A 17,829-nucleotide genomic window follows, 5' to 3' on the forward strand; every position below is an offset into this window, starting at 1 on the left:
CTGACTAAGCCAGCCAGGCTTCCTTCATTGTGGTTTTGATTTGCATTTCTCTGATGATGAGTGATGTTGAGCATCTTTTCATGTGTCTATTAGCCATCTGTATGTCTTATTTGGAAAAATGCCTATTCAGGTCCTCTGCCCATTTTTTATCAGATTGTCTGCTTTTTTAGTGTTCAGTTGTATAAGTACCTTATATATTTTAGATATTAACCCCTTATTGGATATATCATTTGTAAATATGTTTTCCCAGATGCCTTTTTGTTTTGTTGATGGTTTCCTTCACTGTACAAAAGCTTTTTATTTTGGTAGTCTCAATAGCTTATTTTTGCTTTTGTCTCCCTTGTCTGAGGAGATATAATCAGAAAAATACTGCTACGGCAGATATCAAAGAGATTACTGCCTATGTTTTCTTGTAGGAGTTTTATGGTTTCAGGCCTCACATTTAGGTCTTTAATCCATTTTGAGGGGCGTCTGGGTGGCTCAGTCAGTTGAGCGTCCGACTTCGGCTCAGGTCATGATCTCGTGGTCCGTGAGTTCCAGCCCCGTGTTGGGCTCTGTGCTGACAGCTCAGAGCCTGGAGCCTGTTTCAGATTCTGTGTCTCCTTCTCTCTCTGACCCTCCCCCATTCATGCTCTGTCTCTCTCTGTCCCAAAAATAAATAAACTTTAAAAAATCCACTTTGAGTTTATTTTTGTGTATGGTGTGAGAAAATGGTCCAGTTTCATTCTTCTGCATGTATCTGTCCAGTTGTCCCAGCACCATTTATTGAAGAGACTGTCTTTTCACCATTTATATTCTCAGAATGCATATTTTTTTCAAAATCTTGTTTCACATGGTATTAGAAGACACTTATCTCATAACCAAATCCTCCCAATTTCTGATTCCTTTGAAAAGCTAGAGTGTATCCTTTGGGAGTCCCCATCACACTCCCCAACAAAACAATCCAGTGTGGCCCCTGAGCACAGCAGCCCACCTGGGTTTCCAACGCTGAATGGTGCTGTCCAGGTACCAGGTTCTGGAAAAGGAAAAACAAGTCTCATTGACAGTGCAGAGGAGCTCGGGGTCTGTGAGGAGTTCCCTTCAGCACGGGATGGTGACACTTGAGCCAGGACATCTCTCCCCAAACTCTCCCTATTCCTTGACCTCCAAGCTAGAGGTGAGAGCATATGACAGGAAACTTGGTTCATTCATTTATTCATTCAGCAGCTCTAGTAGTTCACAATCACCCAGTAGTTTCTGACAGTCAAGGTTGCTGGTGAGGGCCCACACCAGGCAGTTACAAAAAATTTCCTACAGGGGGCGCCTGGGTGGCTCAGTCGGTTAAGCGTCCGACTTCGGCTCAGGTCACGATCTCACAGTTCGTGAGTTCAAGCCCCGCGTCGGGCTCTGTGCTGACAGCTCAGAGCCTGGAGCCTGCTTCACATTCTGTGTCTCCCTCTCTCTTTGCCCCTTCCCTGCTCATGCTGTGTCTCTCTCTGTCTCAAAAATAAATAAACATTAAAAAAATTTTTCCTACTGAAACATTCAGTCCTATTGTTTACCCCTCTGTCTGCTGCCCTTCATCTCCATTCTCTGCAGCTGATGACTTTGTAGATGTGAGGCCCAACATCTCCCCCGGCTCTTCCTGAAAGAATGGGAGGCACATTCTGCAAATTAACTGACCAGGTACTGGTACTTTTTTCAAGTATCAAGGTCATGAAAGGCTGAGGAATTGACATAACCGTCATCCAGTATGACATCCATCCTGGATGCTGGGTGTCAGGGAGTAAGGACGGGGGACTCCCAAAGAACACAGCTCTGGATTTTCAAAGGAATCAGAAAATGAGGGGATCTGATTATGAGATAAGCAGTTGGTTGACTCAAGTCCTCTTCTAAAACCATGTAAAACAAAATTTTTTTTAAAAATCTACATTCTAAGTGGATGCCTGTCTGGCTTGGTCGGGGGAGGGAGTGGCACGGTAGCATGCAACTCTTGATCTTGGGGTCATGAGTTCGAGCCCCACGTTGAGTGCAGAGATTGCCTAAATAAATAAGTAAACCTCAAAAAATCTGCATTCTAAGAATACACAATGGGGAATTTATAAATATTCATAAATTGGAGGAGCCTCAGAAGACACAAAAAACTAAACACAATGTGAAATTCTAGATAAAATATTGGAAGAGAAAAAGGCCACTCATGGAAAAAAATAAACTGAAATGCAGTCTGTAGCCAGTAGTGTTGTACCAATGCCAATTTCTTTTTAATTTAATTTAATTTTTTTTAACTTTTTTAACGTTTATTTATTTTTGATACAGAGAGAGACAGAGCATGAACGGGGGAGGGTCAGAGAGAGAGGAAGACACAGAATCCGAAACAGGCTCCAGGGTCCGAGCTATCAGCACAAAGCCCAATGCGGGGCTCAAACCCACCAACCATGAGATCATGACCTGAGCCGAAGTTGGATGCTTAACCTACTGAGCCACCCAGGTGCCTCTGTTAATTTCTTAGTTGTGTTCATCGTATCATGATCTTGCAAGAGGTTGTCATGAGGGGAAGCTAGGTGAAGGGGAAGCAAAATATCTTTGTACTCTCTGCAACGTCTCTGCACTTCTGAAAGCATTTCAAATTTATTTGTTTGTTTGTTTGTTTGTTTGTTTAGAGAAGGAGCAGGGGAGGGGCAGAGGGAGATGGAGAGAGAGAATCCCAAGCAGGCTCCATGCCCAGCACGGAGCCGGATGCAGGGCTTGATCCCACAACCATGAGATCAGATCATGAACTGAGCTGAATCAGGAGTCAGACTGAGCCACCCAGATGCCCCAAATATATGATTTTATAAAAGACTCTTCAAATATCTGCCATTTTTTATCTTCCTCAGTGTCTTTCCACTGCATGAAAGCTTTTGATCAGATAATGAAAGGGAATTCTGAAACCCTTTAACATCATTTCCTTCATTAATTACCCTAAACCACAGCTCTTCTGAGTCATATTTATTGACCCCTCCTGTGTAACCTTCCCCTGAACCCCCTTTAAGGTAGAATGGCTTATAGGCAGAATGAAAGGCCACTTCTGGAACCTCTTAGAACTGTTGAGCTTGCACAGAGGTCAACCTCTAACCTCAGTTTCAGCATCAGAGCGATGGGTAGAGACAGGACATATGGCTAAACATCCTACCACCACAGGATACCCACAAACACACACACACAAAGAATTATCTCATCCGAACATCAATAGTGCCAAGGTTGAGAAACCCTACAATACATCCCTTCCTACCCCCATATTTCCTCTGTAGCAGGGAAAGCAAGTCAGGCTGCAAGAAGAATTCAAAGCCCCTTAAAAGCTCTCCTCATGAAGGCCACGTTCCCTAGTGAGGCAGTCCCATTGGGACTCTCTCAAACCAGTTCTAGGGTCAGTTATGGGCTTCAGATGGATCCAGTCCTGCCTCCTCCCCCAGAAGTAGGGGTAGATGCCAAGGGAAACTAGAGATACATAATCTCATAATTAAGCCTTCTTCCAGGACCTGCCCTAACCCACCTTTCTGAGATTTAAACAACAGCATGGGCCCCGCCTTCCTCCCGGCCATGTGCCTGAGACCTGGGGTGTCAAGTTCCCCAGGACCTTCAAGCACTCCCTCCCCCACCTCCATGGGAAAGGTAAACATGGTGTATACCCACACACCTGTGGGGGCACCCAGAGACCCACCTGGCCTCCCAGGCCCTTGACCTCAGGGGCTCTCTCTCCCATCCTATCTTCTGCCACTAGAGTCCTAGGCTCACTCCATGTTTTTGAAACCTTCCCTTCTGATCTGGCCAGTTACTGGGGCAGGTGCACAGAGCAGACATAGCTGGTGGGGGCTGAGGAGAACAGGGGGAAGACTATGTGGGCAGAAGGCAGCAGGGGAATCATTCAAATCTGAGATCTGGAAGCACCGAGCTGGCTCAGTCAGTGGAGGGTGCAACTCTTGATCTCAGGGTTGTGAGTTCAAGCCCCACATTGGGTGTAGAGATTACTTAAAAATAAAATCTTTAAAAAGGAAAAAAAAAAAAAAAAACAAGGGGTGCCTGGTGCCTGGGTGGCTCAGTTGGTAAGTGTCCAACTTCGGCACAGGTCATGAACTCCCGGTTCGTGAGTTTGAGCCCCGCATCTGGCTCTGTGCTGACAGCTCAGAGCCTGGAGCCTGCTTCAGATTCTCTGTCTCCCTCCCTCTCTCTCTGCCCCTCCCCTGCTCATGCTCTGTCTCTCTCTCTCTCTCTCTCTCTGTCTCTCTCTCTCTTTCTCTGTCTCTCTTAAAAATAAATAAATGTTAAACATTTTTAAACAAAACCAAAAAAATACCCAAATCTGAGGTCCTTTCTCCTCCACTTCTCCCAAACCCTTCTCCCAAACCCTCCTCCTAAACCCTCCTCCAACTTCCCCCTACTTCAGTCCTGCCACTGCAGTCTGACTCGTGGAGGTGTGAGACAGAAAGAGAAAGGGACAGAAAGAGAAAGAGACAGAAAGAGAAAGAGACAGAAAGAGAAAGAGAGACAGAAAGAGAGATGCTCGGAGACAGGAGGAGATGGTGGCTGAGAAAGATGTACAGGGAGAGAGAGACAGAGAGAAAGAGAAAAGGCATGGGGAGAATTAGAGACAGAACAGAGATGAGAGACAGAGACTCAGAAATGCAGAGGATGAGAGAACAAGAGAGACAGAGACATAAAGAGAGACAAAAAAGATTCAGAGGCAGAAGCAAAGTGAGACAGATACAGAAACTCAGAGACAAACCACAAGAGACGGAGAATGGCCAGAGGGCTGTGAACAGGCTCCAGAGAATGAGAGAACTCCAGCCCAGGACAGAAAGGAACTTGCCTGAGGTCACATGCAGTCACAGGCAGAAATGAACTTGACCCCAGATGAATAGAACCAAGTGCCTAAAACACCAAAGAGACCCTGCCCCCACCCCTGGTTCATTTTGCCCAGCCCCCAAACCCCGGGTCAAACCCAAAACCAGACTCAGGGCTCCGAATGGCAAACAAATGGAGATTTTGCCCCACTCCAGGGAAAACGGCCACTACTGACCACAGGAATGGGTGTTGAGGTCAGCCCGAAAGAGGCCAGTGGAGGGTTCCCAAGGGATGGCACCCACCCAAGGCACCACTCCAACTGGCTGCAAGCCCGGGCCGCTCCCAAGGTAAGGTATAAAAGTGAAAGGGATTAAAAGTCACTGGGAAAACTGGGTGTGGAGGGGCACGGGCTGTGGACAGAGGTGATTTAAGAGCAGCCCCCTTCTCCCCAGGCCACAGAGCCACAGGGCACACGCCTGGAGCAGATCATATCTCAGCCATCCTAGAAGTTCAGCAGGTAAAGGGCCAAGTGCGGGTCACAGAGGAGGAGGGTGGCTCTCAAGAGCAGGGTCATCAGCTTCATTTCCTTGTCACTACGATTGTCCGGGGTCTCCCTTTTCCTCTTCTGAGGGTTCTCAGGGTCTCTGGGCCTGTGTTTCTGGGGCTCTCTCTGGCTTTGTTCGTTCATTTGACAAATGTTTTAAAGCTCACAGTAGGCTGAGCACTGGGTCTTGATCACTGGCTCTTTACCCAGCGGGTAGCATCTGTGGAATGAGCCCTGAGCCCATGGGGTCAGAACCCCTGATTCTTTTCTATCTGATTCTGCCCCCTTCTCTGTCTCAGTCTGTCTTGGCCTCTGTTTCTAGGTGTCTGTCTAATGTTCTGTGTGTGTGTGTGTCTGTCTCTCTCTTGCCCTTTCTCTACCTTTCAGTGCCCATCTCTAAGTCTCTCAGGAAGTGTGTGTCTGTCTGTCCACCTCTCTTCTGTCTCTAGCTCTGTGCCTTGATTTGTCTGTCTCTGTCCTTGCGTGTCTCTATCTCTTATCACTCTCTGTGTGAGAGTCAGTCTCATGATAGACGGCAGATGATGACAGGCAGACAGATGATAGAGAGACATCTATAGATATTCCGATATCTTACTTGGTTGTTCCAAATACCTCATTATCTCCATGTGTATCTCTGTCTCTCTGTCTCCATCTCTCCATCGGTCTCTGTTCCGTTGCTGTCTCTCTTGCTGTTGGTCTTTCTGCATTTTGACTGCCTCTGCCTCTGTTTTCTCCTGGTCTCCATGCCCTTTCTTTCCTTCTCTGTCCCCACCCCTCACTTCTGTCCCCTCAGGCCTTGGTTGTTCCCTCTCCCTGCCTCTCTACCTCCTCCCTTCTCTCTCTCTCTTTTTTAACATTTATTTATTTATTTATTTATTTATTTATTTATTTAGAGAGATAGCCCAAGCAGGGGAGGGTCAGAGAGATAGGGAGAGAGAGGATCCCAAGGCGGGGCTCAAACTCAGGGAACCACGAGATCATGACCTGAGCAGAAATCAAGAGTCCAATGTCTAACCAGCCGAAACGCCCAGGTGCCCCTCCTTCCTTCTTTTCTTCTGCCCCCATTTCCAGGGTGTGGGGGAGGAAAGTCCCAGGAGCTGCAGAGTGAAGGGATCTTGCTCCCTCCCTGGCCCTGCGGGTCCGATGCTCTCCCACTTCACTCCCCAGATGCCTGCGGCTGCTTTCACCATAGACAGTATGAGCACAGCCATCTTGCTCCTGCTCCTGGCTCTCACCTGTGTGCTCCTGATGCTCAATTCAAGGGGCAAGAGCCGGCTGCCCCCAGGCCCTAGGCCCCTCCCACTCCTGGGAAACCTGCTGCAGCTTCGCTCCCAAGACATGCTGACTTCTCTTACCAAGGTGCAAGGACCTAGGGTTGGGTGAGAAGGGAGGAACAGGGGGAGGGGTCCCAGGGTCCCAGACCCTCCCCCGCATGACATCTGTTTTCCTACCCTCAGCTGAGCAAGGTCTATGGCTCGGTGTACACAGTGTACCTGGGGCCCAGACGCGTAGTGGTCCTCAGCGGGTACCAAACCGTGAAGGAGGCCCTTGTGGACCAAGGGGACGATTTTAGTGGCCGCGGCGACTACCCCACCTTTCTCAACTTCACTAAGGGCAATGGTAAGCCTGCTCCCCATCTTCTCCCCTCTCCAGCTCACTCCACATTGAGGGAGGGGATAAGGGTAGGGGACTGTCCTCCCAATTTTGGTGACACTCAGGGCTACTGATCTCACCAATGACACCAGCTGGGATGGAGCCAGACAGTGCTAGTCTAGGTAGACTCAGTTCCACCTTCTCCATCCCCAAATCCCACCACCATTTTGAAATGCACTTCCACACCAATCCCCCACCTGCGTCCAACTCCAGCCCCATTCTCATCCCAATCCCTATCTCTAGCCTAACCACATTATCAAATCTCCATCTCAGTCAAGTGGGCAAATTATCTGGCCCAGCCCACATTGTCCACCTCAACCCAGTCCTTGTCAACCCTACCTCCATGTTCCCCATTCCAACCTCAACTTTCATCATTACCTGCAACCCTGACTTCATCGCCCTCCAACCTCCATTCCCATTATGAACCCTCTCCCAAACCCCACATTAAAATCTGTTATCAACCCCATCCTGACCATCAAACTGAACTCCACCATTATTTTTCTCCCCAGCCCCAGCCCTATCTTCTATCCCAATCACCCATTGAAGTTGCTCGTTTCAGTTTCATTTTCAACCCTAACCAAACCGCCATCACCAAAACTAACCCCAGCACATATCCACCCAGCCCCAAGCTAATCTCAAGCCCAATCTACCAGTCTTTTCCATTCTATACAACTCCATTCCCATCAGCAACCTCAATTTATCATCAACCCCATAATCCCTCCTCCTCCCCCATTGTCATCCCATCCCAATCCAAACCCAGGTCCATCCCACCTAGCCAACAACTTACATCAACTCCAAACCTCTTCTATCTCAATACCCTGTCCTCCTTAGGTTTGGAAATCACTTAGCCTTCCGGGTTTTCTTTCTTTTTTTCTTAAAATTTTTTTTAATGTTTATTTTATTTTTGAGAGAAAGAGACAGAGTGTGAGCAGGGGAGGGATAGAGGGAGAGGGAGACACAGAATCTAAAGCAGCCTCCAGGCTCTGAGCTATCAGCACAGAGCCCAACGCAGGGCTCAAAGCCATGAACCATGAGATCATGATCGGAACCAAATCTGGACGCTTAACCGACTGAGCCACCTAGGCACCCTGTTTCTTTCTTTCTTCTTTTTTTTTTAACATAAATCTTTTATTCAGAGAAAGCCATAAGACAAAGCCCAATAAATGACAAGGGAAAGGGAGGGGGAGAAAGAGATAAGATTGGCAGAAAGTTGCTCTGATTGAAACGGGGATCCTGGAGACCTGCATCCTCAACTATCCTTCTCCCCCTAAAGAACCCCTGGGGCTCCTCCTGTCCCCTTCACTAGGTGGGTATCAGCTGCTCCAGGATTTGGAAGCAAAGAGCTCTAGTTGAAAACAAGAACAGGGGCACCTGGGTGGCTCAGTGGATTAAGCATCCAGCTCTTGATTTCAGCTCAGGTCATGATCTCACTGTTGGTGAGATCAAGCCCCACATCGGGCTCTGCACTGATGGCATCTGGAGCCTGCTTGGGATTCTCTCTCTCTCTCTCTCTCTCTCTCTCTCTCTCTCTCTATCTCTCTCTCTCTCTTCCCTCTCCCTCTCTCTCAAAATAAACTTTAAAACAAACAAACAAACAAAAAACCCAGTGCATTGAGTACACATTCCACCTTCATGTCCCCTTCCCGGTCTTGGTCTGATGACCTCACCCGTCCAGGTACACCAGGTACAAGGAAGTGGAGACAGTAGCGGTTTCTTTCTACTTGCCACACAGAAACCATCTGGATACATACTTTATCTGTTACTAGTTCTTCCTTACATAGTACAAAGGATAACAACAGGGTTCTGCTCCTTCCTGGGTGTGTGCCTTTGGACAAGTGGCTTCCTCTCTCTGACCCTGAGTTGGCTGGGATGAGAAAGCTGTTTGCTCCAAGTCAATGAGATAAGGCAGATGGTGCAAGGCAATCAGCGTCGTTTTTTCTTCTTTCACTTCTAGTTCTCTGCTTGCTCCAGGGAAACCAGAGACAAACACATCGGGAGACCTTATCCTATTGTAGCCCCATCACCAAATTATGACCACCTAGCGTAGTCAGGGCTGGAATGGGGAGCTGTAGGAGACCAGCGGCAAGTGCCTGAGCCAGCCAAGGGAGGGTCAGCAAGGGCATCGCGGAGGAAGGGACCTCTAAGCTGAGACCTAAAAGATGAGGACCACCATTCAGGAGCAGACAGATGTTGAAGAGTGTTCTGGTAGGACTAGCCTGTGCAAAGACCCCGAGTCCATGGAAAGAAGGTTCCTAGACGAAGTCCTAATGTTTATTTCTCTTGCTTTTCTCCCTCGTTTGTGCTTTCATTAATTAATAAGCAATCACCAGCACCTCCTGTGTGGTAAGGCCGGTGCTGGACAATGCTAGGGACAAGGTGGTGACCAAGACAGCCCCTCCACCCCCCATCTTCACAGCTTAGAGAAGGAGATAGCCCTTCTCTATGGTGATGGTCCAGAGTGATCAGGTCTGTGATGAGGGAAACAGAGAGATCAGGACTATGGTGAGGAAGCCCATGGCCCTAGGGAAGCTCAGAGAAGGCACCTGACCTGGTCTGGAGGGTTAGGAAGGGCTTCCTGGGAGGGGGTAGATTCCACACTCTGAGTCTCTTCCCCAGAAGACACCGGGAAAGGGGACTCAGGTGGCGGCGGTCTTGGAAATAAGCGATCAGTAGAGCTGGCCCCTCCCCTTCTCGCCAGGCCTCGCCTTCTCCAATGGGGACCGGTGGAAGGCCCTGAGGAGGTTCTCCATCCAGATTCTGCGGAACTTCGGGATGGGTAAGAAGAGCATCGAGGAGCGGATCCTGGAGGAAGGCCGCTTCCTGCTGGCGGAGCTACGGAAAACTGAAGGTTGGTCCTCGAACGCAGTTGATACGCCTAACTCACATCCATCTTACTTAGTCGTCAGGACTGCCAGAGAGTGTGGGCGTGAACTTAAAACTGCTGGAGGCTCCTCACTTGGCCCACGGTGAGAGTGGTGCCCCCTGGAGGTGGGTCAGCTCCAGGTGCTATGTTCTCTGAGGTACGGCAGCAAGACGGGTTATGTGGTGGTTGATCCGTTGCGCTGTCCCTGCGTGGTATTCTGAATGCAGTGTGTATCATTGTGGTGGATGGTGATGATGATGATGATGATGATACTTTTTTTTTTAACATTTATTCATTTTTAAGAGAGACAGAGCGCAAGCAGGGGTGGGACAGAGAGTGAAAGAGACACATAATCCACAGCAGGCTCCAGGCTCTGAGCTGTCAGCACAGAGCCCGACACAGGGCTCGAACTCACAAACTGTGAAATCACAACCTGAGCTAAAGTCGGACGCCCAACCGACTGAGCCCCCCAGGCGCCCCATGATGATGATACTCTTGACACCACACCACTTATGGGGGCCCTGTGTTAAGCACACTTTCGTGCATAAGCCCCTGGAGCCTCAGAACGATCCATTTTGCAGAAGAGGAAACAGAGGCATAGAGATCAACCAACTGTCTTGAAATGATCAAGCTAGTCAGTGGAGAAGCAAAGGTTTAAACCCGGTTCTTGCCGACACCAAGGTCCACACTTTGCACATGAATGCCCGTTTACTGAGTACTTACTGAGACCAGGGGCTGTACTAAACTCTTCACACATATGAACACATCCCACGTCCCCTGAAACCCTAGGAAGCTATTACAAGTGATGAACCTCAGGCCCAGAAAGGTTAAGTCATGTACCCAGGAAGTGGCAGAGCTGGGGTGTAAAACCCAGCTCAAAACTGCCCACCCATGAAAAAACAAACAAACAAAAAAAAAGAGTTAAAAATAAAGACACTTACATGGTGCCTACCATGGGCCAGCACTGTTCCAAGAATTTCGTGTATATTACCTCCTTGAACAATCACCCAAACCTAAGCAGGAGTCCTATTTTAAACCCCATTTTACAGGAGAAGAAACTAAAACACAGAGAGGCAGACAGCCCTCTACCCTGATCTCCAAATCTTGCTGGCTTTTGACAGGAAAAAAAAAAAAAATGATGCTGCAGGGTTGGAATGATGGGATGTAAGTAAAGGAATAACTGCCTGAGTTAGTTTCCTGTAGCTGCTATTAAAAAAAAAAAAAAAGCCGCAAACTTAGTGACTTAAAGCAGCACACATTTATTCTCTTACAGTTCTGGAATCCAAAGTCTAAAACTAAAACGGGTGGGCAGAGCTGACTCCTGGAAACTCTAGGGGAAAATCCATTTCCTTGCCTTTTCCAGCCTCTAGAGGCCACCCACGTTCCTGACCTCGTGGTCCCTTCCCCTCTTCTTCAAAGCCAGCAACACAGCATCTCCCAATATCTGTATTTCTATCTCTCTCTCTCTCCCTCCTCCCTCACTGTCCCTCTCCATCATCACATCACCTTTTCTTACTCAGACCCTTCCGCCTCCATTGTAATTACATTAGATCCACTCGGATAAGCCAGAGAATAATCTCCCCATCTCAAAATCCTTAATTTAATCACAGGTTCACAGGCTCTTAGAGATTAGGACATGGACATTTGGGGAGGGGGAGCATTATTCAGCCTACCACAGCACCCCAGCTTATACAGGCTCAGGATGGGCCAGGCCACACTTCCAACTCCTTCCACCAGCCCCATGAGGAGAAGACTGTCACCAAGCCCATTTTACAGACGAGAAAGCTGAGGTTCAGAGAAGGGAAGTCAGTTTATCCAGGTCACACAGAGATTAAGAAACCAAGGCCAAGTCCAAACTGTATCTATCTAACTCCAGACTCCGTTTTCTGGGCCGTGCTGTGTGCCATGGCCAATGGGCTATTTTCTGTGATCCCTTCAGTGGTCAGACCACTGGGTGTTAGGGGTTGTGTCGCTGTGTCACCGCTGGCTGAGGCTGTAGTGTTGTCAGGCGCTGACGTAGTATTGTGTTGTGTTGTTTATTGCGTGTGTTGTCTTGCGTGGTGCGTGCTGCGGGTCGGATGGCAAAGAGGAGCCTGTTCCGTTGCTTGGTTGTGGTGTGGATGTGCCGCAGGGCCTTGTGGGTTCTGCGTTGCCAGGTACTCTTGCGGTTGTTTATGACTGCATGCTGGGTGGCCAACGAGCACTTGTTTTGTGCTCCAAGTGACCTTGCCTCGTTGTACTGCCATTCAGGAATCCGGTGTGTTGCACAATGTGCCCCTTGACTCATTCTGCCCCTGACCCTCAGGCAAGCCCTTCGACCCCACGTTCGTGCTCAGCCGCTCGGTGTCGAACATCATCTGCTCTGTGATCTTCGGCAGCCGCTTTGACTACGACGATGAACGTCTGCTCACCATTATCCGCCTCATCAATGACAACTTCCAAATCATGAGCACCCCCTGGGGAGAGGTCAGGAGGCCTAGTTGGCGGGGGTACAGGGTTGGGGTTCGTCCTGGGACATAGGGGAAACAGCGGGCGGGGAAGAGGTGCGCTTGACCCTGTCTGGCCCCGCCCTTTCCCGTCTGGCCCCGCCCCGCCTAGCCTAAGGTCACTCTCTCCACCAAGTTGCCACACACAGAGTCCCCGCTCCACCCCGGCCTCTCCAGAACCTAACTGACCCTCAAGACTCCGCCCGCCCGCCCGTGCCTACCTGCTCCGCCCTGACCTCACCGGCCTCTGCCCCCCACACACTGCCTGATCCTCCAAACCCCTCCGACCCTCCCCCCATCCCCAGTTGTACAACGTCTTTCCAAGCGTCCTGGACTGGTTACCTGGGCCGCACCGACGCCTTTTCCGGAACTTCGGGCGCATGAAGGACCTCATCGCCCGCAGCGTCCGCGACCACCAGGACTCCCTCGACCCCAGCTCTCCCCGCGACTTCATCGATTGCTTCCTCAGCAAGATGGCACAAGTAAGCCCGGCCTGGAAGTCTCATCCCTGATCTGACCTGCTGCCCCAGCCTCAAGCCAACGAGGATCCCGGGTTGAGCGGGTTTGAGAATGATCTCCCTGCCTCCCGGGAAGTGCAGTTAGAACTCCCCAGAGCCACTGGGGGCCACGGCCCGCCCCGATTAACAGCTCATTAAGAAGTCCCTAAGGCTCTGTTAATTGTGGGCCCTGCGGCTGAGATTTTCTCTAGCCGGCCCTTACGCACTCCCCAGCTTCCCCCGACCGAAAGAAAGTTAAACAGAGGAGGGACTGAGCTGACACCCAACAGGGGTTGTGCAGAGCTGAGCCTGTGGTCAGTGTCCGGGCGGGATCTCCTGGCCCGGGCTCGTATCCCCGCCCCTCAACCTCCGCAGGAGAAGCAAGACCCGCACAGCCACTTCCACATGGATACCCTGCTGATGACCACACATAACCTGCTCTTTGGGGGCACCGAGACCGTGGGCACCACGCTGCGCCACGCCTTCCTTGTGCTCATGAAGTACCCAAAAGTGCAAGGTGCGCGCGCCCCAAGCCTGCCCACAGCGCCAAGGGCCACACCCGCTCCGCACGCGTGCCCCACGGGCCTCAGCTCGCTCGCCTCGAAGCCCCGCCCAGCATGCCAGACAGCCCAATCCTCCGGCTTACGCCCGCCCGGGACCCACAGCCAAACCCACAAACCCACACGGAGGCCCAGCCCACCCACACGGTTCCCGCGGTCCACACAGCTTGCCGGACCCCGGACCCCGCCCTCATGGTCTTGCTTTGCGGCCCACCTCTGACCCTGACCACCCAGCACGCGTCCGGCCTCGGAGCCGGGATCTCCCAGTCCGCCTAGAGCCTGGCCCTGAGCCTCAGCTGCAGGGCCAGCCAGGAACCATCAGTCTGACCCACAAAGTCTGACCACCTGCCCACACAGCACGGTCTGCGACCCCATCTCGCCCAAACCACGCCTCTGGGCAGATCCCGGAACCCTGGCCTCCGGCACAGAGTCTGTTAGGGTCCACGCCGCCTGCCGCATCCGGGATCTCTCGGAGCTTACGCACAGCCCACCCATTCGACCCACCCCCCAGCGGGTCAGGTCCTCCCATCGGGGACCTGGACTCCAGGCAGCCCCTAAGCCCCTCCCGCCCAACCCCGCCCCTAGGAGCCCTTGCACCAAACAAATTTTCGTCCTCACCTACAACTCTCAAACCAACCCTTCCCTCCGTGGCCCCCGCTAACCCCCACAGTGACCTCTGCAGCGGCCCTCCTACTGGGAAGCGGGGGCTGGACCCCGCCCACACAAGCATACCCCGCTCCCCAGCCCAGTCGAGCCCTCTGGTACCCCCGACTAGGCTCCCCTCTCCACCTGCAGCCCGCGTACAGGAGGAGATCGACAGCGTTGTGGGACGGGCGCGGCTGCCTGCGCTGGAGGACCGAGCGGCCATGCCTTATACAGATGCGGTGATCCACGAGGTGCAGCGCTTCGCAGACGTCATCCCCATGAACTTGCCGCACCGCGTCACCCGGGACACAGCCTTTCGCGGCTTCCAGATACCCAAGGTGTGCTGGGCATCTGGCAATGGACAGCTGGCACACTAGAAGAGGCATCCCAGATTTGCTCATGGCTTCCGGGGCTCTAGCAAGGAGGATCCCAGGCCCTAGCAATCAGTACCCTGGGCCTTAGCGACTGGCATCCCAAGCCCCAGCAACAGACATCTGAGGCTCTTAAATCCAGAGCCTCAGCCCCTTCCCAAGACCCTATTCGGTACTGAAATGGACTGGATCCTGACCCTGAACTCCAGATCTCTTCCCCATGACAGGTTCCCTAACCCCTCTCCAGCAACCCCAGGGTCTAAGACTTCATCCTGGGGGTCCCCTGTGCCTAAGCACTGTTCTGAGACCTCTCCCTCTTCCCAGAAACCCCAAACCTGCTCTGACAAGGGGAGGTATCCCCCATCCCTGTGCACACAGCTTCCAGCACCCACTTGGGACCCCAGACAGTGACACACATTTCCTGAATCCCTGATGGAGTCCTATGCTTCACATCGCCTTCTCAAGTCCCTGGGACCTCCAGCCCGGTCAAATAGAAGTTTTAGCTTGAGAATCTCCCAGATTTTCTACCCCACTGATTCTGCCTCCCTACTCACACAGGGCACGGATGTCATCACCCTCCTTAATACAGTCCACTATGATCCCAGCCAGTTCCTGACGCCCCAGGAATTCAACCCTGAGCATTTTCTGGATGCCAATCAGTCCTTCAAGAAGAGCCCTGCCTTCATGCCCTTCTCAGCGGGTGAGAACCACAGGGGCAAGAGTCAGGGTCTTTGGGGCCCCATATTCCTACCTACATTCCTCAGTCCTTTTTTTTTTTTTTTTTTTTTTTATTTTTTTTTTTTTATTTTGAGAGAGAGAGAGACAGGGCACGAGCAGGGGAAGGGCAGGGAGTGAAGGTGAGAGAGAATCCTAAGCAGGCTCCCCTCTGCCAGCGCAGAGCCAGACTTGGGGCTCAGTCTCACCAATCCCCAGATCATGATCTGAGCCGAAATTAAGAGCCGGATGCTTCACGGACTCAGCCACCCAGACCCCCCGCCCCCCCCCCCCCCCCCCCCCCCCCCCCCCCCGACACCTTTTTTTTTTCTTCCGTCCTAATTCCACTCTCAAACCCTCTCACTTCTTCATCCCACCGCATCCTCATGTTCTCACTCCGAACTCTGTTCCTATAGGCAGATAATGGCTAAAATCCTTGCGGAGGGAAGCGGGGAGGCAGGATATTAATTCAACTTGGGAGGGGGTCACCGTCAGCCACTTGGTGGCGCAGGTGAGCAGTTCTAGTTTTCCTTGGCTTTGGTCTTTATCCTGCCGAAAAAATATCTTTCCTGTTCAACCCAGTAGCAGAAATAAAAAGGAGGGAGGAGGAATAATAATAAGCCACTTACATATTGTCTACTCTGTGCCAGGCAAAACTTTTAAGAAGATCTATTAGAGTGGTGGCTAAGAGTTAGGTTTTACAGCCAGACCCCAGCTCAGTCATCCCCCAGCTATAACGGCCTGGAATATGTTACTTCACCTCTCTGTGCCTCAACTTCCACGTCTATAAAGTGGAGAATGATAAGGCCCACCTCTTGGAATTATTATGAGGATTAACTTAACATCAGTATACTGCCTAGAGTAACCTATGACATGCAATGACCTACATGGCATCATATTCTCATTTCTTTACCTGAATTTACCATTCACAACACTCTAATGAGGTACTATTATCATCCCCATTTTATTTCATTTCACTTTTTTTTTAACGTTTATTTATTTTTGAGACAGAGAGAGACAGAGCATGAAGGGGGGAGGGTCAGAGAGAGGGAGACACAGAATCTGAAGCAGGCTCCAGGCTCTGAGCTGTCAGCACAGAGCCCGACGCGGGGCTCGAACTCTCGGACCGCGAGATCATGACCTGAGCCGAAGTCGGCCGCTTAACCGACTGAGCCACCCAGGCGCCCCTCATTTCACTTTTTATCATCCCCATTCTACATACCCAGAAACTGGTTTGCCCAAGATCACAGAACTCGTAACTGCAGAGTCGGGATTGGAACCCGGGAACTCGCCCTTGTATCGTCGGCCAGATCCTTCTTGGTCCCGGATTTAAAGCACCTTTACAGATCTTTAGATGGGTGGGTCTGTGACGTCTCCAACCATTAGCTTCATATGTTTTTCTCCGAGAATTTGGGACCGGAGCCCCTCACCCCGTCTCATCTCACCGCTCCTGGGCCACCTCCCCACCCCCGCAGGTCGCCGAGTGTGCCTGGGCGAGTCGCTGGCGCGCATGGAGCTCTTCCTCTACCTCACCGCCATCCTGCAGAACTTCTCGCTGCAGCCGCTGGGGGCGCCCGAGGACATCGACCTGACGCCGCTCAGCTCCGGGCTCGGCAACTTACCGCGGCCTTTCCAGGTGTGCCTGCGCGCGCGCTGACGCCGCGGCCCTTCCAGATCCGCCAGGGAGCCGGGAGGCCCGCCGTGGGGCTGGCGCCGTCCTCTTCTCGTTCCAACTGTGCCCGTGATCCCTCTCGCTGTCACACTCGCTTCCCCGCACCTGAGCCTGCCGCCTACCGGTCCGTCCGGCCCCCCCATCTCGACCTGGTCGGCGCCCCCCAGAAGCAGAGAAGCGCAAAGGGAAGGGGAAGTGCTTGCCTCGTTCCTATTGCGCGCCCTCTTGGGGGCCGTTTGAGTCATTTTCTAGTAAACTGTAAAAGATTCCAACTGCCTGGGCTGAATTATAGAGAGGACGGTCCCCCAGGATGGGGGGAAGGAATGTCTGGCTGCAGAGAAAGGAGACACCAAAGTGACCGGTTCTACCGTCACCCTTAGAGTGGCTAAAAACTGGGAGAAATTGTTTCCCAGGGTAATAAGGGCTGTGAGGCCTGACGACAGAGAGGCAGAGAAACCCAGGCAGAGAAAAAGACAGCAGTCTAGAGACATAAGGATGCGGTCGGCCCAGAGATGCGGTACAAAGGTGGAGATATAAGCAGGGAGAACATGAGAGACTGAGCGATAGACACACAGAGACTGAGAAATAACAACTACTCAAACTTACACAGTGCTTCCTATTCACTCTAAGGCCCCGTTCAAATCTCCCTGTGAGGCAGAGCAGCATGTTACACTTTTAGAGACTCAGAGAGAGGAAATGCCTTGGCCAAGATCACACGGCCGGAGGGCGACAGAGCTGGGATCAGGATGCAGACTCCAACGCTGGTCCCCTCCACCTCACAAGTCAGAGACACAGAGCAATGCAGAGGGGTACAGGGACGGAGAAATGGGGAGACAGAGAGGAGAGAGAGAGACAAAGAAAGAAACAGAAATGGCCAGAGAAAGCCAGAGAAGAAGGGCAATGAAGGGGGGAAGGGAGGCACCAGGAAGCCTGAAAGACTATTCCCTTGTCTTGCAATGTCTCCCTCTGGGGTAGGGATAGCAGTCCCAGGCATGGGGCCTCCCAACCTGAGACTGGGCTTGTT

General features: G+C 51.5%; 1 protein-coding gene and 1 long non-coding RNA gene across 2 annotated transcripts; one reads left to right on the plus strand and one right to left on the minus strand.

The window, feature by feature from the left end:
• Nucleotides 1–788: 788 nt before the first annotated feature.
• LOC121011420 (uncharacterized) lies at nt 789–6,190 on the minus strand. Its single transcript, XR_005781617.1, has 2 exons — nt 5,957–6,190; nt 789–1,015 (listed from the first exon to the last, which is right to left on the minus strand). It is a non-coding gene; the product is annotated as an uncharacterized LOC121011420 (long non-coding RNA).
• On the plus strand, nt 5,188–17,074 carry CYP2F1 (cytochrome P450 family 2 subfamily F member 1). The gene is made up of 10 exons (XM_040445793.1): nt 5,188–5,317; nt 6,512–6,703; nt 6,802–6,964; nt 9,696–9,845; nt 12,166–12,326; nt 12,652–12,828; nt 13,219–13,360; nt 14,199–14,386; nt 14,978–15,119; nt 16,609–17,074. The coding sequence occupies exons 2-10, from the start codon at nt 6,512–6,514 to the stop codon at nt 16,788–16,790; spliced, it is 1,497 nt and encodes a 498-aa protein (XP_040301727.1). The 5' UTR covers nt 5,188–5,317; the 3' UTR covers nt 16,791–17,074.
• The last annotated feature ends 755 nt before the right edge of the window (nt 17,075–17,829 follow it).

Source organism: Herpailurus yagouaroundi, unplaced genomic scaffold, assembly GCF_014898765.1.
Source record: "Herpailurus yagouaroundi ecotype Mexico unplaced genomic scaffold, PumYag 194, whole genome shotgun sequence".
Classification (NCBI taxonomy): Eukaryota; Metazoa; Chordata; class Mammalia; order Carnivora; family Felidae; genus Herpailurus; species Herpailurus yagouaroundi.

Excerpts from the sequence above, each read along its gene's own strand:
- CYP2F1 (XM_040445793.1), top strand. The coding sequence starts at position 6,512 with ATGCCTGCGGCTGCTTTCACCATAGACAGTATGAGCACAGCCATCTTG. Across the intron at positions 6,704-6,801 it reads TGCTGACTTCTCTTACCAAG|CTGAGCAAGGTCTATGGCTC; the intron begins GTGCAAGGACCT and ends TCCTACCCTCAG. Across the intron at positions 12,829-13,218 it reads TCCTCAGCAAGATGGCACAA|GAGAAGCAAGACCCGCACAG; the intron begins GTAAGCCCGGCC and ends CAACCTCCGCAG.